Raw genomic sequence first — 23149 nt, forward strand, 5'->3', positions numbered from 1 at the left:
GTATGCACTTGCCGATGCCAGCAACCCTGCCAGGTCCGTCGTGTGGGTACACACATCATTTAGTGTGTACCCAGCTATCCATTTCCATCTCACTACTTCAGTAACACATTAAACCTTCATCTCTATAGAAATGCATCACTGCTATAGTAAGACATTACCCTACCTCACTTGTGTACTAACACATTCCATTTACTCACTTTTGTAGTAACACATTATCCTCGCTCACCTCTGTAGTAACACATTTGCCTCCCTATTACCGTGTTGTAACACATTTGACATTCCCCTCCCTCACCTGTGTAGAAATACAATCCCTCACTCACACCTGTAGTAACTTATTCCCATGCCCCACCTCTGGAGGAACACATTCACCTCCCTCACTTTGTTGTAACACATTTCCCCCACTCACCTCTGTAGTAACACATTACCCCTGATAACCACTGTAGTAACACATTCCCCTTCCTCGTCCTGTAGTAACACATTTGACATTCCCCTCCCTCAGCTGTTAGGTGTACCATTCACCTCCCATACCTGTGAGGTATCACATTCTCTTTCCTCACCTCTATAGTAACACATTCCCCTCCCACATCTGTGTATTACCACCATCCCCTCCATCATCTTTATAGTAACATGTTCACCTATCACTGCTGTTTCTCTCTCACCTCTGTAGTAACACATTCCCTTCCCTCACTATTAAAATAGGGGAGCCACATCAACTGCCAGTGACTTGGTGTGACAGTTGGTGTTTGAAGTCTGAACTGTGCTGCAGCCACGATGAGACAGTCAGGAGGAAACATTTTAGCCATTTTCACCCCCTTAAGAGTCAAATTTAAAAAAATACCTTATTAGTGGGCACCTACGTCATGGAAGGAATATACTCCCCGATTTTCCTGTTTCTAGGCCCAGGGGTTTGGGCTGGGTGTTGATAAGACATGAGTCAGTCAGATAGGACGTTTGGTTTTAGATATATATATATATATATATATATATATATATATATATATAAAACCAAAGTTATAAATTATCATTCATTTAGGTTAAAATAAGCTTTCATTACAAGGTCAATAGACATATTAACATATACAGTTGATAACTGACCGTTCTATAGCATGTAACATGATTAACCTATTAATGTTATGATTCACATCCTGGGCAGGATCTATCAATGCATATTCTGTGGTCAAACCTTCGAAAATAAATTTTTCGGTGGTTTGGCCATTTTACCGCATATGCACCAAGCTCCGTAATGCGATACATTCAGGAGCTTGGATGCGTTCAGCAATGCCATCTTTAGATGGTGTTGCCCAATAGAAGCCTATGGGCTTCTATTCGCAACTCCCACCGAGATGGATCCCTCCCAGCACCCCCCTCGGTGCATGCGTCACTCAACACATGCACAGAAGGATTCCCGGCTCCTATACTCAGAAATCCTTCTATCGCAAAGTACTGCTCTATCCTATCTATCTATCTATCTATCTATCTATCTATCTATCTATCTATCTATCTATTATTTAGGTTAAAATAAGCTTACATTAAAAGGTCAGTAGACCTATTAACAGATACAGTTGATAACTGCGGTACTATAGCAAGTCACATGTTCAGCCTATTAATGTTGTAAATCTATCCTACCTGCATTTCACCATATCTATCCATCCATCCAGTGGTGTAGCCAGAAGTTTGTGTGCTTGATGGCAACATTTCGAAGGGGCCTATGTCCCAATGCTTCTAAAGAGTCATCTCTCCGCAGCAGTTGTTATTTTTTTTTTTTCATTTAACACCATATGTCATTTTCTGAACCATAGTAGTACCCTAGTTAATGTTATGCCCCATAGTAGTACCCTAGATTATTTTATGAACCATAGTAGTGTTCTCATGAATATTATGCCCCATAGTAGTGCTCTAGTTTACATTATGTCACATTATAAGGATGCCAGTACACATTCTGCCACACAGTACCCTAAATTCACAAGATCACATACAGTGTTCCCATTTCACCTTATGCCACATTACAGTGCCCCCTGATCACTTTAAGCCACACTATAGTTCCTCCACTTCATATTGTGCCACATTACAGTGCCCCAGCTCATATTATGTAACATTATAGTGCCCTCCAGTTCATATTCTACCATATTACAGTGCCCAGTTAAGATTATGCCACAGTACAGTACCATCTCATCATTAAAACATCCAATACACACCTTTCACTGAAAACGGAATGTCACCTCATTCAGACTATGCAACGGATTGGACCCAAATGCTTATCAAAACATCTGTCAGAATTAAGAACTCTCATCTGTTCACTGAGCGTTCTTATCTTGTTGCATAAAGAAGAAACTGAGAGCAAATGAATATTATCATGTGCAAGATACATTGCAGTGTCATAAACAAATGTCATTATTAACCAGCTGTCAAAAGGTGTCTGCATTATATAAACCATAATGTTTAATGTAGAACCTGCTGGTTTCCAGAACTGATAATACTATGTTTCTGCAATATTAGTGCACTCGGAAAGGACAAATGAAAAGCTTGTTTTAATTATATGAGATATAAAAACTATCTGAGATATCACTTGTCCTGAACTGGAGCAAGATTACAATGATGAACACATTCAAAGTCTGGTGCTTGTAAAATAGAAATTATGCCCATTTTTTTATATAAATTCTTTATTTAATATAATTTTCATACATGATGTCACTTTTCCATCTACAGTAAGCTCCTCCTTTTAATACAGAACTAAGAAACATTGAGCAAAGTTGCATTGTTCATTGGAGTCTCATTAGATTTTATACGTAACGCTCTAATTTCCAGATCACTCAGATTAGATGGCTCACTGGCATCTGTAACTTGAGGATTTTGCTCTCTTGTACGTAGACTAAACAAAGAGTAGACTTAAAGGTACAGAATAAAATGCCAATGCAGACAGAGTCTTATTTAGAGATACAGTAGGAGCAAATGATTTATTATTTGTTAACAATTATTCTCATATAGTACCAGTATATTTTGTTCTGCTTTACAATTGGAAACAGAACAGTAATAAAATGAAACTGAATACAGTCAGGAAGAGAGGTGAGTGGGCCCTGCTTGCAAGCTTACAATCTCATACAGCTGAACACTGCATTTTGCTCCCCTACAGACCATGGTGCGGTGCTTTGTAACATTTTATCAGACAATGGGAAAGTTACTTGGTGCATATTTAAGAAGGACGTAGGCAGTACCTGCGCCGCCAGCTGTCCTCCTATGTTACCTCCATCTTTGGATAGTGACAGCATATGGTTTACATAGACAAAAAGCTTTAGTATTCATATAAAGCATTTTGCATGTTAAAATGACAGTAATATATATTTTTCTAAATTTTTGTACATTTCAGTTTTTATTTATATTTTATATTGAACAATTGTTCACCTGGAAGATCGGGTTCTAGGTGTAGTATGCATGAGCATTAGGATCCCCAACTGGCCGGTGATATAGTAAGTGACTGTTTACTGCTGCTGGCTAGTATTATTGGGGCGCTTTTATTTTTTTTAAATCAGTGGGCCCGAAAAATATTTTCTATTGTCATGATAGAAATAGAAAATGGGACTTTTTGGACTTTTAGACGCCCTAAAGCTTTCAAAAATACTAATAAGATGACAAACCGTAATTTGATAACGGTGACCCCTTTTTGTTTAAGGTTGACCATTCAAATGCCATGGGTGAGAAAGTGTCATCTCTGAAGTTCAATGATCATCCAAGTGGGCATCATTTAAGAAGAGGTAAATATGTAACTAGTTGGCATAAAAATTATTTTTTTAGTGAATTTTTTTTTTACATTTTATTATAGTACTATTTTAGTTTTATGTACAATATCTGGATCATTATGTACAGCGCATTACATTTGGTAAGGCAATTGGAGAAGTAGAATTAACCTAAAATGTTTTTTTTTTTGCCATATTCTTTTATTGTGTCTGTAAACATTAAGACAAATATCAATTTTGTTTTGAAAGCTAATTTTTTACTATTTATATCAGTTATTTATGTTTTTCTCAGCTTTGACCTTTGATAATCTGCAGTATAGAACATCTACAGACGAGGTAAGTTTTATAAAGTAAGAAAACAATGGAGCAGCCTTAAAATGTATGGCTATTTTTCCCTCTTAATTGATGTTAAAATTCATTAGTGTTTGCTTTGTATGGTATGTGCTGCCTTGCATTGAAAACCAGGGTTAGTGGATCTATAAACGAGTTATCTGGTGACCAGCACATTCCCATCACTGCAGGTACTTACGGTGCTGACTTCAAACACCAGGCAAGCCAAAAGGAGAGGTTTTCATGCTTTTCAGTAAACCACTGTCATTGAGGCCGGTTTTTATGGCAAATATGGAGAGTGGGAGTCAGGGGCGGTTCTAGAGAGGAGGGGGCCCGTGTACAGTCTCCGACACGGACCCCCTCCTCTCCGCCCGGCGGACGGCAGCGCACTAGAGTGTGCCCAGAGTCTATAGTGTATGCACAGGTCACCGGGAAAACGGCCGCGACAGCCATTTTGCCTGTACTGCGCATGCGCAAATGACGGGATAATGGCCGCCACGGCCATTTTCCAGTCGTTTTACAGCGCTGGACCCCGGCGCCGACGTGGGACTCCGGAGAGGTAAGTAATATTATGGGTGCAGGGTGTGCGGTGCGGGGCCCCCCTGGACCTAGGGGCCCGGGTTCCCCGCACACCCTGCACCCATTATAGATACGTCCCTGGTGGGAGTGGGAGTAGCAGGGCTATGTACTATACTCTATAACGGGTAGCCAACCTCGGTCCTGGAGAGCTACTAACAGTTCACATTTTCTAGACCACCTAGTTGGTGCAAAGGTGTATTCATTACTCACTAACACATTTGAAAAGATTCACAGGTGGAGCTAATTATTTCACTTGTGATTCTGTGAGGAGACCTGGAAAACATGCACTGTTGGTAGCTCTCGAGGACTAGGGTTGGCTACCCCTGCTCTATAACCTATGCTTGTTAGAAATGGGTCCATTTGAATAAATTATTTTTGGACTATCTTTGTCAAAACTTGCGTAATAATTTTAAGCATTTAACAACCAGTCTGAAAGCCTTGTGCCCACGTGTACCAGTTTTTACTCCTTTATTTCAATGCATGTACTAATACATCATATGATTAAAATTAAGTATATAACATATTTGATATGGTTGTGCAAGCTTATTAAACAGAATTTCAATACTTCAATTGCACAGGACTGTCTGGATCTAAGTTACCTGAAACCATCTAGAAAAGTCACACCTTCTGCCCATAGAGAACCATCTGTGTTGAGCACGTACTCCTTACAGGATTTCACAACAAATACAGTTCACAGGGGAAATCTACATGAAAGGTTTGACCACAAAGCACTGCATGACAACTTTGAACATTGATATTGAAGTTGGTTTACATTTACTGTCATGCTTTTAATTATAAGTTCAGTAGAATTAAATATGAAGATCTGTTCCCATCTACTCTGTTAATTTTAATCACATCAGAATGGCAAATTAAGTATTTTGAGTCCGAGATTTGTAATGAGAGAAAGGGACTTTTCTAGGAAAACTGGAGCACATGGGAGCCCAATACAGCAGCAAACTAAGGATTTCTAGAGGGTGGTTTCCAAATGCTTGATTTTAGAGTGAGTGTAGTCAGCCCATAAAGAGGGCATTATTACCACTTAACAAGCTGTAGCCTGCCTCATACAGAGTGTGTCAGACATCATAAATATGGACAGTGATCACAGCAACTGAAAAGCCCCGTGCATTAACCTATGCTGTACCAGTCAGCTGCAAAATGAATACAGTGTGTGTATTTGTTAGCGAAAAGCTTAACTTACTGTTCGTTTTAAATACTATTCCAATAGGAAAAGGACAATGGAATATTGAAGGGCTTCTTTCCTTAGCTATTTTACTTCTGTGTGTAGAGTGCTTGTATGACACCACAATGGTGGATTACGAGGTGACTAGCTATTATGGGATTTGTACAAGACACATTCCACTCTAGGACACAATCTATAGTATACTGTACATTAGAACATACAATAATGCTAGAATAATATAATGGAAACTGTCTCCATTAAATGGTTAAAATAACATATAATTTGTGTAACCCGTATCATATGTGTTCACTATTTCTTCACTTATTGAGTATGCTTTATATTTTAGTTTCCATTCTGAGAATAACACATGGGAGTCGATACACAACCGAGTGCGTAGTCTATTATCTACTCACAGTGCCAAGCAAAGACTGTCCTTAGTGAGTATGCTACAGTCCTTTGTTGTTCTGATATTATTAAGGTATAATTCTACAGTCATTTTGAAAATATAGGACATATATAATAGCCACCTATATTTTATTCTAAACACATTCAACCGTTTGAGTATGGGATGCTGGCAATCAGGATCCCGGTGGTCAGAATCCCGACGCCAGCATCCCGACAGGGTTAGGATACCGACACCTTCCGGTAGGTACCCTAAACCTAACCCGCCCCCCACCCCGCAGCCTAAACCTAACCCTCCATCCCACCCCCCGCAGTCTATCCCTAACCCTACCCCTAGTACCTAAATAGACAAAGAAAAAAAGTATTTAAAATCTCCTTTTTGTATATCTCTATGGGGCATATTTATCTATATTATTTTTACTAAATGCACATTTTTTTTAGTAAGCATATCTGTTAAAGAATTATTTAAATTAGGGGTGTGCACCGGCCACTTTTCGTGTTTTGGTTTTGGATCTGGATCTTTCTTCGTGTTTTTGATCTGGATTGGTTTTGCCAAAACCACCCTTCCGTGTTTTGGGTTCTGGGTTTTGTGTTTTGGATCTGTATTTTTTTTTTAAAAAGCATAAAAACAGCTAAAATCACAGAATTTGTTGGTTTCTCTGCTCCTATGCTATTATTAACCTCAATAACCTTAATTTCCACTCATTTCCAGTCTATTCTGAACACCTCACACCTCACAATAGTGTTTTCATGTCCAAAAGGTTGCACCGAGGTAGCTGGATGACTATGCTAAGCGACACGAGTGGGCGGCACAAACACGTGACCCATCTAGGAGTGACACTGCAGTGGCAGACAGGATGGCAGTTAGAAAAACTAGGCCCCAAACTGTACATAATGCAAAGAAAAAAAAGAAGTGCAAGATGGAATTGTCCTTGGGCCCTCCCACCCACCCTTATGTTGTATAAACAGGACATGCACACTTTAACAAATCAATCATTTCAGCGCCAGGGTCTGCCACACAACTGTGGCTGAAATGATTGGTTCGTTTGGGCCCCCACAAAACAAGCTGGCAATTAATGTGTCCCTGCACAAACTGGCTCTACGGAGGCAAGATGTCATCCTCATCCACCGATTCCTCACCCTCTTCAGTGTGTACATCCTCATCCTCACAAAGTATTAACTCGTCCCCACTTGAATCCACCACCACAGGTCCCTCTGTACCTTCTGGAGGCTGGTCTCCCTGGAAGAGCTGATAATTCATTTTGATGAACATCATCTTCTCCACATTCTGCGGAAGCAACTTCCTACGCCTTTCGCTGACAAGGTTCCCGGCTGCACTAAACACTCTTTCGGAGTACACACTGGAGGGGGGGCAACTCAGGTAAAATAGAGCCAGCTTGTACAGGGGCCTCCAAATTGCCTCTTTTTCCTGCCAGTACAGGTATGGACTGTCTGACATGCCTACTTGGATGCTGTCACCGATGTAATCCTCCACCATTCTGTCAATGGTGACAGTATCATATGCAGTGACAGTAGACATGTCAGAAATTGTTGCCAGGTCCTTCAGTCCGGACCAGATGTCCAAACTTGGTCCTGCCTGCCCTGCATCACCGCCAGCGGGTTGCTTAGGATACCTAAGTTTTTTCCTGGCAGCCCCAGTTGCGGGAGAAAATGAAGAAGGAGCCGTTGACGTGTCACGTTCCGCTTCAGCTGACAGTGTGTTCACCAGCAGGTCTTTGCACCTCTGCAGGCTTGTGTCGGCCGGAAAGAGAGACACCACATAGGCTTTAAACCTAGGATCAAGCACGGTGGCCAAAATGTAGTGGTCTGATTTCAACAGATTGACCACCCTGGAATCCTGGCAAAGCGAATGAAGGGCTTCATCCACAAGTCCCACATGCCGAGCGGAATCGCTCCGTCTTAGCTCCTCCTTCACTTTCTCCAGCTGCTTCTGCAAAAGCCTGATGAGGGGAATGACCTGACTCAAGCTGGCTGTGTCTGAACTGACTTCACGTGTGGCAAGTTCGAAGGGCTGGAGAACCTTGCACAACACGGAAATCATTCTCCACTGCGCTTGAGTCAGGTGCATACCCCCTCCTTTGCCTATGTCATAGGTGGATGTATAGGCTTGTATGGCCTTTTGCTGCTCCTCCATCCTCTGAAGCATATAGAGGGTTGAGTTCCACCGCGTCACAACCTCTTGCTTCAGGTGATGGCGGGGCAGGTTCAAGAGTGTTTGCTGGCGCTCCAGTCTTCGGCACGCAGTCGCTGAATGGCGAAAGTGGCCAGAAATTTTTCGGGCCACCCAAAGCGTCTCCTGCACGCCCCTGTCGCTTTTCAGAAAATTCTGCACCACCAAGTTTATTGTGTGAGCAAAACATGGGACGTGCTGGAATTTGCCCAGATGTAATGCCCGCACAATATTGGTGGCGTTGTCAGATATCACAAATCCCCAGGAGAGTCTAAGTGGGGTAAGCCACTGGGCGATGATTTCCCTCAGTTTCTCTAAGAGGTTGTCGGCGGTGTGCCTCTTACTGAAACAGGTGATACACAGCGTAGCCTGCCTTGTAACGAGCTGGCATTTCTGAGATGCTGCTACTGGTGACGCTGCTGCTGTTGCTGCGTAAGGTGATACATCTACCCAGTGGGCTGTCACAGTCATATAGTCCTTAGTCTGCCCTGTTCCACTTGTCCACATGTCCGTGGTTAAGTGGACATTGTGTACAACGGCATTTTTCAGGACACTGAGGACACTTTTTCTGACGTTTCTGTACAGTCTCGGTATCGCCTGCCTAGTGAAGTGGAATCTAGACGGGATTTGGAACCGGGGACACACTACCTCCATCAATTGTCTAAATCCCACTGCACTAATGGCGGATACCGGACGCACGTCTAACACCAACATAGCGGTCAAGGCCTCAGTTATACGTTTTGCTTCAGGATGACTGCTGTCGTACTTCATCCTCCTCGCTAAGGACTGTTGGAGGGTCAATTGTTTAGTAAAAGTAGTGGTGTTCCTACTTCCTCTCTGGGATGATGAACGACTCCCAGCAGCAGCAACAGCAGCAGCGGCAGCAGTAGGCGTAGCAATGCAGGATCCTCCAGAGGAATCCCGGATAGGAGAGTCAGTCATGCCAGTGACATGGCCTGCAGGACTACTTCCGATCCTGACTAAGGAGGAAATTGACGAGGAGGGAGTTGACGGTGTGGTTTGCAGGCGCTTGGATACAACAGGACAACGGGATTTAGGTGTCCCTGGACTGCTTACGGTCTTAGCCAAAGTTTCTGAACTTGACAGTAACTTTTTATGAACGCGCTGCAGGTGCCGTATAAGGGAGGATGTTCCTAGGTGGTTGACGTCCCTACCCCTACTTATTTCACCTTTACATATGGTACATATGGCAAGACAGTTGTTGTCCGGATTTGGATAGAAATATTGCCAGACCAAAGAGGTGGAATGTTTGGTCTTCTGCCCAGGCATGACCGTGATGGGCTTTTTCATCCCACGGACAACAACTGTCTCCCCCGGAGCCTGATTTAAACAAACCACATCACCATCAGAATCCTCCTCGCCAACTTCCTCCTCAGCGCCAGCTACACCAGTATCCTCATCCTGTTGTACTTCAACAGTGACATCTTCAATTTGCATATCAGCAAGTGGACTGTGGGTGCTCCTTTCAGCACTTGCAGGGGGCGTGCAAATGGTGGAAAGAGCCACCTCTTCCCGTCCAGTGCTGGGAAGGTCAGGCATCGCAACCACCACCACACTTGGACTCTCCTTGGGGATTTGTGATATCTTCTTAGAAAGCACAGTTCTTCGCTGTGCTTTTGCCAGCTTAACTCTTTTGATTTTTTTAGTGGGAGGAGGGCTTCCATCGTCATGTGAAGCTGAACCACTAGTCATGAACATACTAGGGATCGACCTTAGCCGTTCCTTGCCACTCCGTGTCGTAAATGGCATATTGGCAAGTTTACGTTTCTCTTCAGCTGATTTAAATGTCTTTTTCAAGGTCATTTTCCTGAACTTTGCCATTTGGGATTGTATGTGCCCTCTACTATGACATTGGGCATCGGCCTTGGCAGACGACGTTGATGGCATGTTATCGTCTATGTCATGACTAGTGGCAGCAGCTTCAGCACTAGGAGGAAGTGGTTCTTGATCTTTCTCTATTTTATTTTTATCGGAGAAAGTTTGGTCCTCCATTTATGTTATATCGATTTGATATATACGTGCGGCTAAACACAGAAAATAATTTTTTTTTTGGTTTGGACTGGAGTGTACTTTCGGGGGTTACAGCACCCTTTAACGGTCAAGCCAGCCGGCCCTTTACTTATGACACAGGCGCACGCTTGGCACTACTTTGTTGATGCACGTGCGGCTACTGCGCACACAATTCACAAACACAGAAAATAATTTTTTTTTGGTTTGGACTGGAGTGTACTTTCGGGGGTTACAGCACCCTTTAACGGTCAAGCCAGCCGGCCCTTTACTTATGACACAGGCGCACGCTTGGCACTACTTTGTTGATGCACGTGCGGCTACTGCGCACACAATTCACAAACACAGAAAATAATTTTTTTTTGGTTTGGACTGGAGTGTACTTTCGGGGGTTACAGCACCCTTTAACGGTCAAGCCAGCCGGCCCTTTACTTATGACACAGGCGCACGCTTGGCACTACTTTGTTGATGCACGTGCGGCTACTGCGCACACAATTCACAAACACAGAAAATAATTTTTTTTTTGGTTTGGACTGGAGTGTACTTTGGGGGTTACAGCACCCTTTAACGGTCAAGCCAGCCGGCCCTTTACTTATGACACAGGCGCACGCTTGGCACTACTTTGTTGATGCACGTGCGGCTACTGCGCACACAATTCACAAACACAGAAAATAATTTTTTTTTGGTTTGGACTGGAGTGTACTTTCGGGGGTTACAGCACCCTTTAACGGTCAAGCCAGCCGGCCCTTTACTTATGACACAGGCGCACGCTTGGCACTACTTTGTTGATGCACGTGCGGCTACTGCGCACACAATTCACAAACACAGAAAATAATTTTTTTTTGGCTTGGACTGGAGTGTACTTTCGGGGGTTACAGCACCCTTTAATGGTCAAGCCAGCCGGCCCTTTACTTATGACACAGGCGCACTCTTGGCACTACTTTGTTGATGCACGTGCGGCTACTGCGCACACAATTCACAAACACAGAAAATAATTTTTTTTTGGTTTGGACTGGAGTGTACTTTCGGGGGTTACAGCACCCTTAACGGTCAAGCCAGCCGGCCCTTTACTTATGACACAGGCGCACGCTTGGCACTACTTTGTTGATGCACGTGCGGCTACTGCGCACACAATTCACAAACACAGAAAATAATTTTTTTTTGGTTTGGACTGGAGTGTACTTTCGGGGGTTACAGCACCCTTTAACGGTCAAGCCAGCCGGCCCTTTACTTATGACACAGGCGCACGCTTGGCACTACTTTGTTGATGCACGTGCGGCTACTGCGCACACAATTCACAAACACAGAAAATAATTTTTTTTTGGTTTGGACTGGAGTGTACTTTCGGGGGTTACAGCACCCTTTAACGGTCAAGCCAGCCGGCCCTTTACTTATGACACAGGCGCACGCTTGGCACTACTTTGTTGATGCACGTGCGGCTACTGCGCACACAATTCATAAACACAGAAAATAATTTTTTTTTTTGTTTGGACTGGAGTGTACTTTGGGGGTTACAGCACCCTTTAACGGTCAAGCCAGCCGGCCCTTTACTTATGACACAGGCGCACGCTTGGCACTATTTTGTTGATGCACGTGCGGCTACTGCGCACACAATTCACAAACACAGAAAATAATTTTTTTTTGGTTTGGACTGGAGTGTACTTTCGGGGGTTACAGCACCCTTTAACGGTCAAGCCAGCCGGCCCTTTACTTATGACACAGGCGCACGCTTGGCACTACTTTGTTGATGCACGTGCGGCTACTGCGCACACAATTCACAAACACAGAAAATAATTTTTTTTTGGTTTGGACTGGAGTGTACTTTCGGGGGTTACAGCACCCTTTAACGGTCAAGCCAGCCGGCCCTTTACTTATGACACAGGCGCACGCTTGGCACTACTTTGTTGATGCACTTGCGGCTACTGCGCACACAATTCACAAACACAGAAAATTATTTTTTTTTGGTTTGGACTGGAGTGTACTTTCGGGGGTTACAGCACCCTTTAACGGTCAAGCCAGCCGGCCCTTTACTTATGACACAGGCGCACGCTTGGCACTACTTTGTTGATGCACGTGCGGCTACTGCGCACACAATTCACAAACACAGAAAATAATTTTTTTTTTGGTTTGGACTGGAGTGTACTTTGGGGGTTACAGCACCCTTTAACGGTCAAGCCAGCCGGCCCTTTACTTATGACACAGGCGCACGCTTGGCACTACTTTGTTGATGCACGTGCAGCTACTGCGCACACAATTCACAAACACAGAAAATAATTTTTTTTTGGTTTGGACTGGAGTGTACTTTCGGGGGTTACAGCACCCTTTAACGGTCAAGCCAGCCGGCCCTTTACTTATGACACAGGCGCACGCTTGGCACTACTTTGTTGATGCACGTGCGGCTACTGCGCACACAATTCACAAACACAGAAAATAATTTTTTTTTGGTTTGGACTGGAGTGTACTTTCGGGGGTTACAGCACCCTTTAACGGTCAAGCCAGCCGGCCCTTTACTTATGACACAGGCGCACGCTTGGCACTACTTTGTTGATGCACGTGCGGCTACTGCGCACACAATTCACAAACACAGAAAATAATTTTTTTTTTGGTTTGGACTGGAGTGTACTTTCGGGGGTTACAGCACCCTTAACGGTCAAGCCAGCCGGCCCTTTACTTATGACACAGGTGCACGCTTGGCACTACTTTGTTGATGCACGTGCGGCTACTGCGCACACAATTCACAAACACAGAAAATAATTTTTTTTTTGGTTTGGACTGGAGTGTACTTTCGGGGGTTACAGCACCCTTAACGGTCAAGCCAGCCGGCCCTTTACTTATGACACAGGCGCACGCTTGGCACTACTTTGTTGATGCACGTGCGGCTACTGCGCACACAATTCACAAACACAGAAAATAATTTTTTTTTGGTTTGGACTGGAGTGTACTTTCGGGGGTTACAGCACCCTTTAACGGTCAAGCCAGCCGGCCCTTTACTTATGACACAGGCGCACGCTTGGCACTACTTTGTTGATGCACGTGCGGCTACTGCGCACACAATTCACAAACACAGAAAATATATTATTTTTTTAGCACTTGGGGGGAGCACCCCTGATGGACAGAGCACCCCCTGGACAACACTACAGCACTCCTTTAGGACTGGGACACTGCACAGGACTTTGGAGTGGACACAGCCCCTATGGAGAACTGACTGCACAACACAGTCCAGCCAGCCCCTATGGACTTTGAAGTAGTGGACACAGCCCCTATTAACAACAGCAGCACAACACAGCCAGCCCCTATGGACTTTGAAGTAGTGGACAACAGCAGCACTACACTACACTACACTACACAGCCCTAACTCCCACCCTCCCTCTTCACTGTCCACAGCCGAGTGAGAAAATGGCGCCGACGCGGGTACCTTATATAGGATCCAAAACCCGCGAGACTCGGAAGGCGGGATGATGACGTTTTGCCTCGATTTCAGATCCGAGTCAGGCGGGAAAAGTCGAGCCTGACTCGGATCGGACTCGGATCGGGGGGGCTCGGGGGGGTTCGGATTTCAGAAATCCGAACCCGCTCACCCCTAATTTAAATACACTTTTACTTTAGTTGGTACGTTTGGTATGCAAATCTTATTGAAATGAAATTATCCTAATGATTTAAAGATTCCTGGCTAAAACTTTGCGAGTGAAGATATTAATTATAATCTGTTAGTAAAGAATGAAAAGTAGAATATTTGCTTCAGACATGAGATTAAAACAAGCAACTGCAGTACAAACAGACAGACAAACAAAGGAAAAAAGGAAAGCGAGAACCCCCCCCCCCCCTAACAGTATCATCTGCCCAAATGAGAGAGGGCCCTGCTCGCAAGAGCTTACAGACATGTTGACAGCTGAACTAAAATTCATGAAAATGCTAACTTACAATTTATTAGAAACCACTGAATATTCGAGATGAGAATGCAACCTATTGATTCATAAAGAGCCAGTAATACATGAATATCAATACATTTCTACAATGCCATAAATATTGGTTGCAAATGGATGCGTTTTAGTATTTACTACGCCATTTGTCAGCCACATCTGCTATATTTCTTTTTTACCTCTCAATGCCAATACAAATATCCTAAAATATTTGTAATAGCCACTAGTAACTAAATTAGTGCATCTCAGCCTTACAAATATATGCATGTTAATAATGTTTCTTTTTTTATTCTGCTTGACAAGAACTAACACTGATGGTGTGTCCTCATGACCCAGCAACCTTGGACGGTACACCACAGCGGATGTGCAGAAACTATGCAATATATAACGTTTGCAAGTGAAACATTTATTTATTACTGTGTCACATGTTTATTTTTTTCAGTTTTTTCATGTTTTATATGTCACAAAACAGATCCATAATAATAAAATATAGTACCAAAAGTGATAGAACTGTTATAATATTTTATTATTTGTTATGGCTATTGCATATGTTCAAAATTTTATTTGTGAACAACTGATAAGAGAAACAAAAAACATAGCAATATCTTAAAACACTTAATTTAATACATGTTATGCCGGCCATACACGCTACAATTATCGGGACGATCCGCCCGATATCGACTGATCGCCGCGATAATTGTAGCGTGTGGGGGGCGACCGAGGGTTAAATATTGCTCGGTCGGGCATGCTGGATTGTCCAGCATGCCCGTCCGATGCGATATTTCCCGTTAAACTGTCGGCCGCATCGGGCAGTGTATGCCCAGCGCAGCCGACAGACAGACATTTCCTGTGTTCCTTCCTACAGAAGGAACAGGGAAATGTCTCCTCCCCCGGGGGCGGAGCGCAGATGTCTGCCGAATACACTGTGAGAGAAATCTCACAGTGTATGCCGGCGACTTCTGCGGCTGGCAGCCGGCCAGATAAAATGTCTGTCGGTCTGACAGACATTTTATCTGGTAGTGTATGCCCAGCATTAATTGTAATACCCTTTTGATAATATTGGTTATTATTAGTTATTTTTTCCTCTATAAATAACATAACTCCTTGTTGTATATTATTTATGTACTTTATAATAAGATTTGTAGGTGAATGCATACAATATTTGTGTGAAAGGTGTATAGTGAGAATGTAATGGTATTTAGTTATGTTGTTTCAGTGCTCACTCTTTGCCTATTTACCACATTTGAAAATAACTCAAGAGGTCTGTTCCCTGGATTAAAGTGTTTGGTCTGTATGGTCAAAACTCCTCTGCCTACTTCAGTGCCCCTAAAATTATTATGTGATCATTATTTCATTGTGCAATTAACTAAAAATCAGGTGCAGATATATTGCAATAATATACTAATTGTTTTTTTTATATATATATATATTTTAATGCATATAACAAATTTTCTGTCGTTCAATGAAAACAGTAATGTGAGTAGAAACCACACATTTTAGAAAGTATTAACTATAGCTGGTTTTCAAAATTCCTGCTGTAGGCAGTGTATGGACATCTCTTCCTATCTTTAATTGTAAATGCCAGTGCTTGAGGAGGATCCACAATCATAATCCGACTAAAAGAGAGCAGTTATCAGTTCAGAATGTAATAACATAAATATACGCTTGGAAGTTCATATTACAATCTACATTGAATCACAATTGCTGGGTCGCACACTCTGTTCTGGAGTAGCAATTTTTCAACCTACAACTCAAGACTTGGAGCAACCCTGGTTTGTGTTCCAAAAGTAAAGGAGGAATACAGACAGCCACGGAGACAATACTCAGATGAGCCTTATACACAGATTTTATCAATATAAGTAATTAAAGTGTCTGATTAAACATATATTATATGAGGTGGTTCTGCATTTATTTGTAAAATTTCAATCAATTATATTCACTATGGCTGGAGCAGAATGGTGGCAATGGTGTCAGTGTTGCTGCTTCCTAATGCTTGGGCCATGTGTTTAAATCCAATAATTAAGAGAAAAAAAATAACCCAGCGCTATAGAAAGCTAAAGTAAATAGAAACTGATCCAAATAATAAATCTACAGCGGCAAAGAAAAATGTGCCTGTGGGTGCACAATAATCACCTAAAAAGGTGTGACAAGCACAAACTGAAAATGTATCTCTGTGCTAAAATATATCGAGTTGAGAGCGGTATATATAAAGTCATGCACTGTATAAATGATAATAATCACATTTAATAAAAATTCATACAAATAATACAAAAATGACCAGTCATAAAACAAATATATAGAACAAATGAATGTAAAAAACTTTAAGAATCAGACTGTATATTGTGTGAATATAAACACACTTAAAGAGGTGGATATAAATTGCACAGTCATATATAGGAACCCAGTCTGTTAGGAATTGGGACAATATACACATCCACACCTGCAAGTAGCAGTGTGTAGCCAAGTGTATCCGAGAGATAAGTGGAGAAAAATGTCAGTTATTTATATTGAGCTCTGTGGAGCTTCATACCATCAGGTGGATACAATGCTGATCTCCACAGAAAGTTTAGGGGAGCCCTCATGGATGGAGATGGATTAGCAGAGGAGGGGAGGCATACTTCTGGGAGAGACCTGATGTACCGGGTATATGCGGCAGATGAGAGGAGCTCCAGCAGCGTCTCGATCCCGGCCTCTACCCTCAGAGCTGCAACAAGTCTTCCGTCTCTCCTCGTCAATTGGAATAAAGGCAGGTAGGTGTATAGTGTATCCCAGGGAGTCCACAAGAAATCCGCTGACGTGTTTCGTTCCACAGAATAGGGGCTTTATGATAAATAGGGGCTTTATGACATGACATTTTTCTCCACTGATCTCTCGGATACACTTGGCTACACTCTGCTACTTGAAGGTGTGGATGTGTATATTGTCCCAATTCCTAACAGACTGGGTTCCTATATATGACTGCAATTTAGATCCACCTCTTTAAGTGTGTTTATATTCACACAATATACAGTCTGATTCTTCAAGTTTTTTAGATGAATTTGTTTTATGACCGGTCACTTTTGTATTATTTGTATGAATTTTTATTAAATGTGATTATTATAATTTATACAGTGCATGACTATATCCATACCATTCTCAACTCGATATATTTTAGTGCAGAGATACATTTTCGGTTAAATCCAATAATTACCATATCTGTGTGGAGTTTCTATGCTCTCTTAGTGCAGATCTCCTCCAGTTGTTAGTTTTCTATCACAGTCCACAAAGTAGTTTTTTTCCCCAAACCTTTTATGTATGAGACACTTAAGTATAGAGAAAAAACAACTACAGTGACATTTACAAGGTGTCATTTTTTAAACATATTTTCGCCTTATGCTATAATAGGTTGTACTATATTAAACTCTATATACTGCCATATTTTGCATGTTTGCTTGATGGCCTAATACCAGCTGTGGCATGTGCATGTCAGACCTAACGTACACGGTGTGTGCCCCAGCTCCAACTGTGCGCGCCAAGCACGTTTGGTGTGACATGCACGTATATGCCGCAGTGGCGGGAGGGGATAAGTCTAACTGGTCGAGAGAAGGTCGGGACAAGGGGAGCTGCTGAGGGGGTGGGGTGGCAGAGGTGTCCCAGATGCTGGGTCCATTTATTTACTAGTATATCAATACAGATTGAATCTAGATACTTAGAGAAGATAAAGACTCTTTGTTGGGGCGCTCTTCTATGTAATAATGTGATTTTTAGTAAACATAAAACATAAAAATAATTTTATAGCATATGAATTAATAAAAGTTATCAGTGTTGTCTAAGTATTTGTTAATTAACTATCAAAAATGTAAAATCACAATAAATAATGTGATTATGATATACAGTAGTGTTGAAGTTTTGGAAACGGAATGGGTATGAAATCCCGGCGGTTGAATAGCCGCCGGTTCATACCTGACACCGGCAGCCCGAAGGGAGAAGATCCCGTCAGGGCAGGTAAGTACCTTAACCCTCCCTTAGTGGTGCCTAAGCCTAACCTCCCCCTGTTGGTGCCTAACCCCCCCTTACCGCAACCTAAACGTAACCCTCCTGGGGGGTTGCCTAACCATCCCCCCTAGGGATGCCTAACGCCGCTACACTCCCTAAACCTAATCCTACTCCCCTGTGGCTAGCGCTAAGGGTGCCCCGGATTTACCTAGTTCGGGCTGGTGTCCTTCGGCGTTCCGACGTCGGGATTAAGATAGGCGTTGGTATTTCAACGCCTAGCTTAAGTCCCGTGTTGGGATTCTGACGTCGGAATTGAGATAACTACATCCCTTTGGAAACATGCTGTGTGTTTTTGCTGTCAGTTTTTTTGTATGTAGAAAAATCGGGATCATCAGAGCAAGTGTTGTGCTTCTGCCATAGTAGTGTTTAGAATCTACAAAGCGTAATGTTTCCAATAAAGCAGACAAAAATATTAACATTTGTAGAAACATAGTAAGATGTCCCAGTGATATTTGTTACAAAATAAATAAACTTAAGAATTTCTACTAGACTCCCGGTGTCAGTGCAGCCAAATGGCAAAGCACATTATCATTAATCATAATACAAGTTCATGTATATTATTGTAACCAAATGGCAATATCTTTGTTCTGATTCTACAAAACAGGTAAATCTCATGTGCAAAATCTCACATATACCTTAATGCCGAAAACCTGTAATTGTGTAGTTTTTGCTTCAATTCTTTTGAAAAATAGATTTATACTCAAGCATAAATCCCCAGTATGTCATCATATACCAATACAGTAGTCTTGTTGTTTCTATACCGGAGAGTAATAAATAATTATAATATGCAGAAATTCAAAAGAGCAGTGTCCATAGTCACGGTGTGCAGATAGTCTCACATCAATAATTATAGTGTACAGAAATGAAAGAGAATGATGTAAATAATCACCATGTGCAGATAGTCTCACATCAATAATTCTCACCACCATCAGTGCAGATATTAATCATAACATATAAAATATAAGCTTTCTATATCATCATACAGAACCTGAAATTTCCATAGCAGAGAGTGATAATTCTTTATAGAACGATATACATAATCACATCAATGATTGCAGAGGATTCAAAACAGAACATGGAAAAAATCATAATGTGCAGATAGTCTCACATTAATAATTCCTACCACTGTCGGCGTGGAAGTTAAATACACACTTTAAACAAATTAATATACCAAGAGCCTTAGGAGCTCATTCAGACCCATTCCCTATACTACCCCCCAATTGACATTACTAGACATACAGTAGTAGTGGTCCTTATTCACATTGCACTACATAGTAGTGTCCCTTATACACGTTATGCTAGACAGTAGTAATGCCCCTTACACATTATGACCATATATTAGTAATGTCCCTTACACATTATGACCATATATTAGTAATGCCCCTTACAGATTACGCCACACAGTAGTAATGCCCCTTACACATTATGCCCACACATTAGTAATGTCCCTTACATATTATGCCACACAGTAGTAATGCCCCTTACACATTATGACCACACATTAGTAATGTCCCTTACATATTACGCCACACAGTAGTAATGCCCCTTACAGATTACGCCATACAGTAGTAATACCCCTTACACATTATGCCCACAGTAGTAATGCCCCTTACACATTATACCCACAGTAGTGATGCCACTTGCACATTATGCCCACAGTAGTAATGCTCCATACACATTATGCCAGACAGTAAAATTCCCACCCTCCCCACTTACACATTATGCCAGACAATAAAAATCCCCCCTTATACATTATCCCAGACAATAAAAATCCACCCTCCCAGCAGGTCTCTCTCCATAAAGCAGTTTTTTAGCAGGTCACTGAGGGAGCCAGGGGGGTGGGGGCATGGGGGAGCCGCAGTCTCTGTATCCGCTGCCGTAGGAGGAACGGCAGCGGCTCCTCAGCGCAGGGCACCTTGGGACTGGACTGTTAGAGACCTCATGTTGTCTCTCCCAATCCACAGTGATACTACCGGAGACAGGGAGGGGGTGGACCAGCCCACTGTAATGTATATTAGTAGCGGTGTGACCGGCAGTTAAACGTTGTAGCGGGCAGTAGTCGATGGTGGAGGTGGCCGGTTCCGCCTACAGGGCATGTGCTGGTGCACCGGCTCCACCACCCTATTTATTGCCCTGAACAAATCCTGGTAACCAATAACAATTCCACTTAGGTCAAACTGAGAAGGGTAAAGACAGGTTTTTTTTCCTCTTCTGCGGGGCAGTACCGTGTCTGGTGGGTAGTTAAGAGGGTGTCACCCACCCTCAGCCTTTAGTGACAATAACACATGAGTAATGGCACCATATAATCAAAATTGTCACAATATCATACTCAATGTACAGACTTGCAGTTAACCGGAGGAGTCTCAGGTAGCGGTTCGATACATGCACAGACAGTGAACAAGCCATTACAGGGCGAAACGTGCGTCTGACTGTCAGCGGTCCAATCTGAATTTGAATAAATCCTGTGCGGAATAAAAAAAAATGTTATTCCTTATATCAATAAAGATTACAAGTTTTAATATCGAACAATATATAACCAACTTACACATTTTCTAAACATGCCCCCACAAAGATTTTCTTCTTCTCTTGTATTTGCTTTCTGGCAAAAGATATCCTTTTGTGTATAATGGAAGCTGCATAACTACTTAATGAATTACTTGCACAATAGCCAAATTGGGTACTATATATATATATATATATATATATATATATATATATATATATATATATAGTTATGACCAAGACACAGTGTGATCTATGCGAGACTGCACAATTTCTCTAATCCAGTGATTCTCAAACTTGCTCCTCAGGACTCCAAACAGTTTTCCAGGTGCACAGGTGTATTCATTACTCACTGACATATTTTAAAAGATCCACAGGTGGAACTAAGTATTTCACTTGTGATTCTGTTAGGAGACCTGAAAAATATGAACTGATTGGGGACCTATGCTCTGATTCTAACCCATAATTGTTCAATACATTTTCCAGTCTATATTCCTCACTAACTTGGGATGTATTTAGCTGTTTAAATAATGTGCATAATGCAGGGTACACACTCACAGATATATTGGCCGATCAATTGATCGGCCAATATATCTGCTGCCCGTCGGCCAGTGTGTACCCGTGATATGTCGGTGAACGTCGTCGTTCACCGACATATCGCATTGGCTGTGCTGCACAGCCGATGGACAGATATGTCTGCAGACTGCCCGTACACACACAGCGGCAGCCGCAGGAAGGGGGGCGGGGCAAGCCCCCTGGCAGGTCGGGACCCGCCGCCAGACACAGATGATGGCCGTTCAGTGTGTATGAACGACCATCATCTGCAGATATATCTGTATAGTGTGTACCCACCTTTAGAGTGCTCAAATTTTAAAACAGAGCAATGACAAGTCAAATGGATAATAAAGGTTAAGTTCTCACTCGTGTAATAAAAAAAAAATCTAATTAAGCTTGCCCAACTCTTTTGTCCATATGACTACACTTAAAAAGTTCCTGTTGATTTGTATGAAATCATTGAAATTTAAATAAGCAAAGCAATGAAGTCTAAAACCTAAAGAAGGCCAGCGAAACCCAATTTGCGGGCCTGTGAGGTGTGAGAATAGACCCAGTCAGACTACCAGGCAGCAGAACTAGCCAGGTTAGTATAACCCTGCAGGCACCAGGCTGCAACATCCTGGGCACCTGTGAATGGGTGACCTGGCCTCAGTCTCAAGAGACTGTCCACCATCAGGAGCAACTGCAGGTAGGGCTGATCATCGCACAGAGATGGATATTTTTTTAATCCATTTATATAAAGTATAGGTATTTTTTTTCTCCCACTTCGATTGTATCATTGTTTCATTAATAAAAATGATAGATTTACAGTCACCAAAAGTATAAGAATATTGTTTAGTTTATGTATACATTCAATAATGTCTAATGGTTCTGTTGTTAATAAGTATAATTTTGCAAAGACTCAAAAAAGAAAGAAAAAAGACAAATATGCCTTACATGGGGCACTCTTGCAAGATATATGAACAGTCAGAAAGATGCTAAATGAAATAATTAAAGCTTAACATTTAATATTATCCTTAAAATAAATTCTCTAATGATGAAAAAAGTATATTTATGAATGAATCAATCAGGTTAATGCTTCTCATAAATAGATGACAATATACCACCTTGCTAATAGGGAAATATGCAATGTGAAAAATTGACACATCATCTTCCAAAATCCCAAGGTGCAAAATGAAAACGGTTTACTGTACTATTGGTCCTAAATATTACTGAATGTACAAATAAATAATCAAAAGGACAAGTATAGTAAACAGAGCAGTTGAAAGCGCAAATTTTCTATTTGAGAATACACATATAAATTACGTGTGCGAAAATGGCGAAAATATACATGTAATGAACTTCAATCTCAGAGCCCTTGGTAAAAATTATAATGGGCTAGCACACCAAAGAAAAAACGGATATGGTGCCAATATTTATATAGTCAAGGCACCAGTACATATAGTACAACATATAGTTTGCAGCATATAGTAGATATATCCTATAAATAAGGCATCTGTAACATTTAAATAGTCTTGATGTCTGTTGATGAATTGACATGAACAAGATATATATAAATAAAGCAATATATCAGTGACAAAATCAATATAAATTAAACCCAAACAATAGGTAATTCAAATAGCAGATTAGTGTCCACATCTTATAGAATAATGAACAATGAGATATGCTCAGCGTTAATGTCTGTCTCCTGGCTATA

General features: G+C 41.8%; 1 protein-coding gene across 2 annotated transcripts in view; it reads left to right on the top strand.

Annotated features, from left to right (window-relative positions):
* SPATA6L (spermatogenesis associated 6 like) overlaps positions 1–14851 on the top strand; it is a 62035-nt gene extending 47184 nt beyond the window's left edge. For both annotated transcript variants that reach the window (XM_088476632.1, XM_088476631.1), the window contains exons 9-13: positions 3668–3749; positions 4024–4067; positions 5219–5355; positions 6167–6257; positions 14665–14851. In XM_088476632.1, coding sequence (XP_088332758.1) covers positions 3668–3749; positions 4024–4067; positions 5219–5355; positions 6167–6257; positions 14665–14670 — 360 coding nt within the window. In that variant the 3' untranslated portion in view covers positions 14671–14851. The remainder of the gene's footprint in view (positions 1–3667; positions 3750–4023; positions 4068–5218; positions 5356–6166; positions 6258–14664) is intronic.
* The last annotated feature ends 8298 nt before the right edge of the window (positions 14852–23149 follow it).

This window comes from Taudactylus pleione, unplaced genomic scaffold (assembly GCF_031769625.1).
Source record: "Taudactylus pleione unplaced genomic scaffold, aTauple2 ptg000190l, whole genome shotgun sequence".
NCBI classification, from domain to species: domain Eukaryota; kingdom Metazoa; phylum Chordata; class Amphibia; order Anura; family Myobatrachidae; genus Taudactylus; species Taudactylus pleione.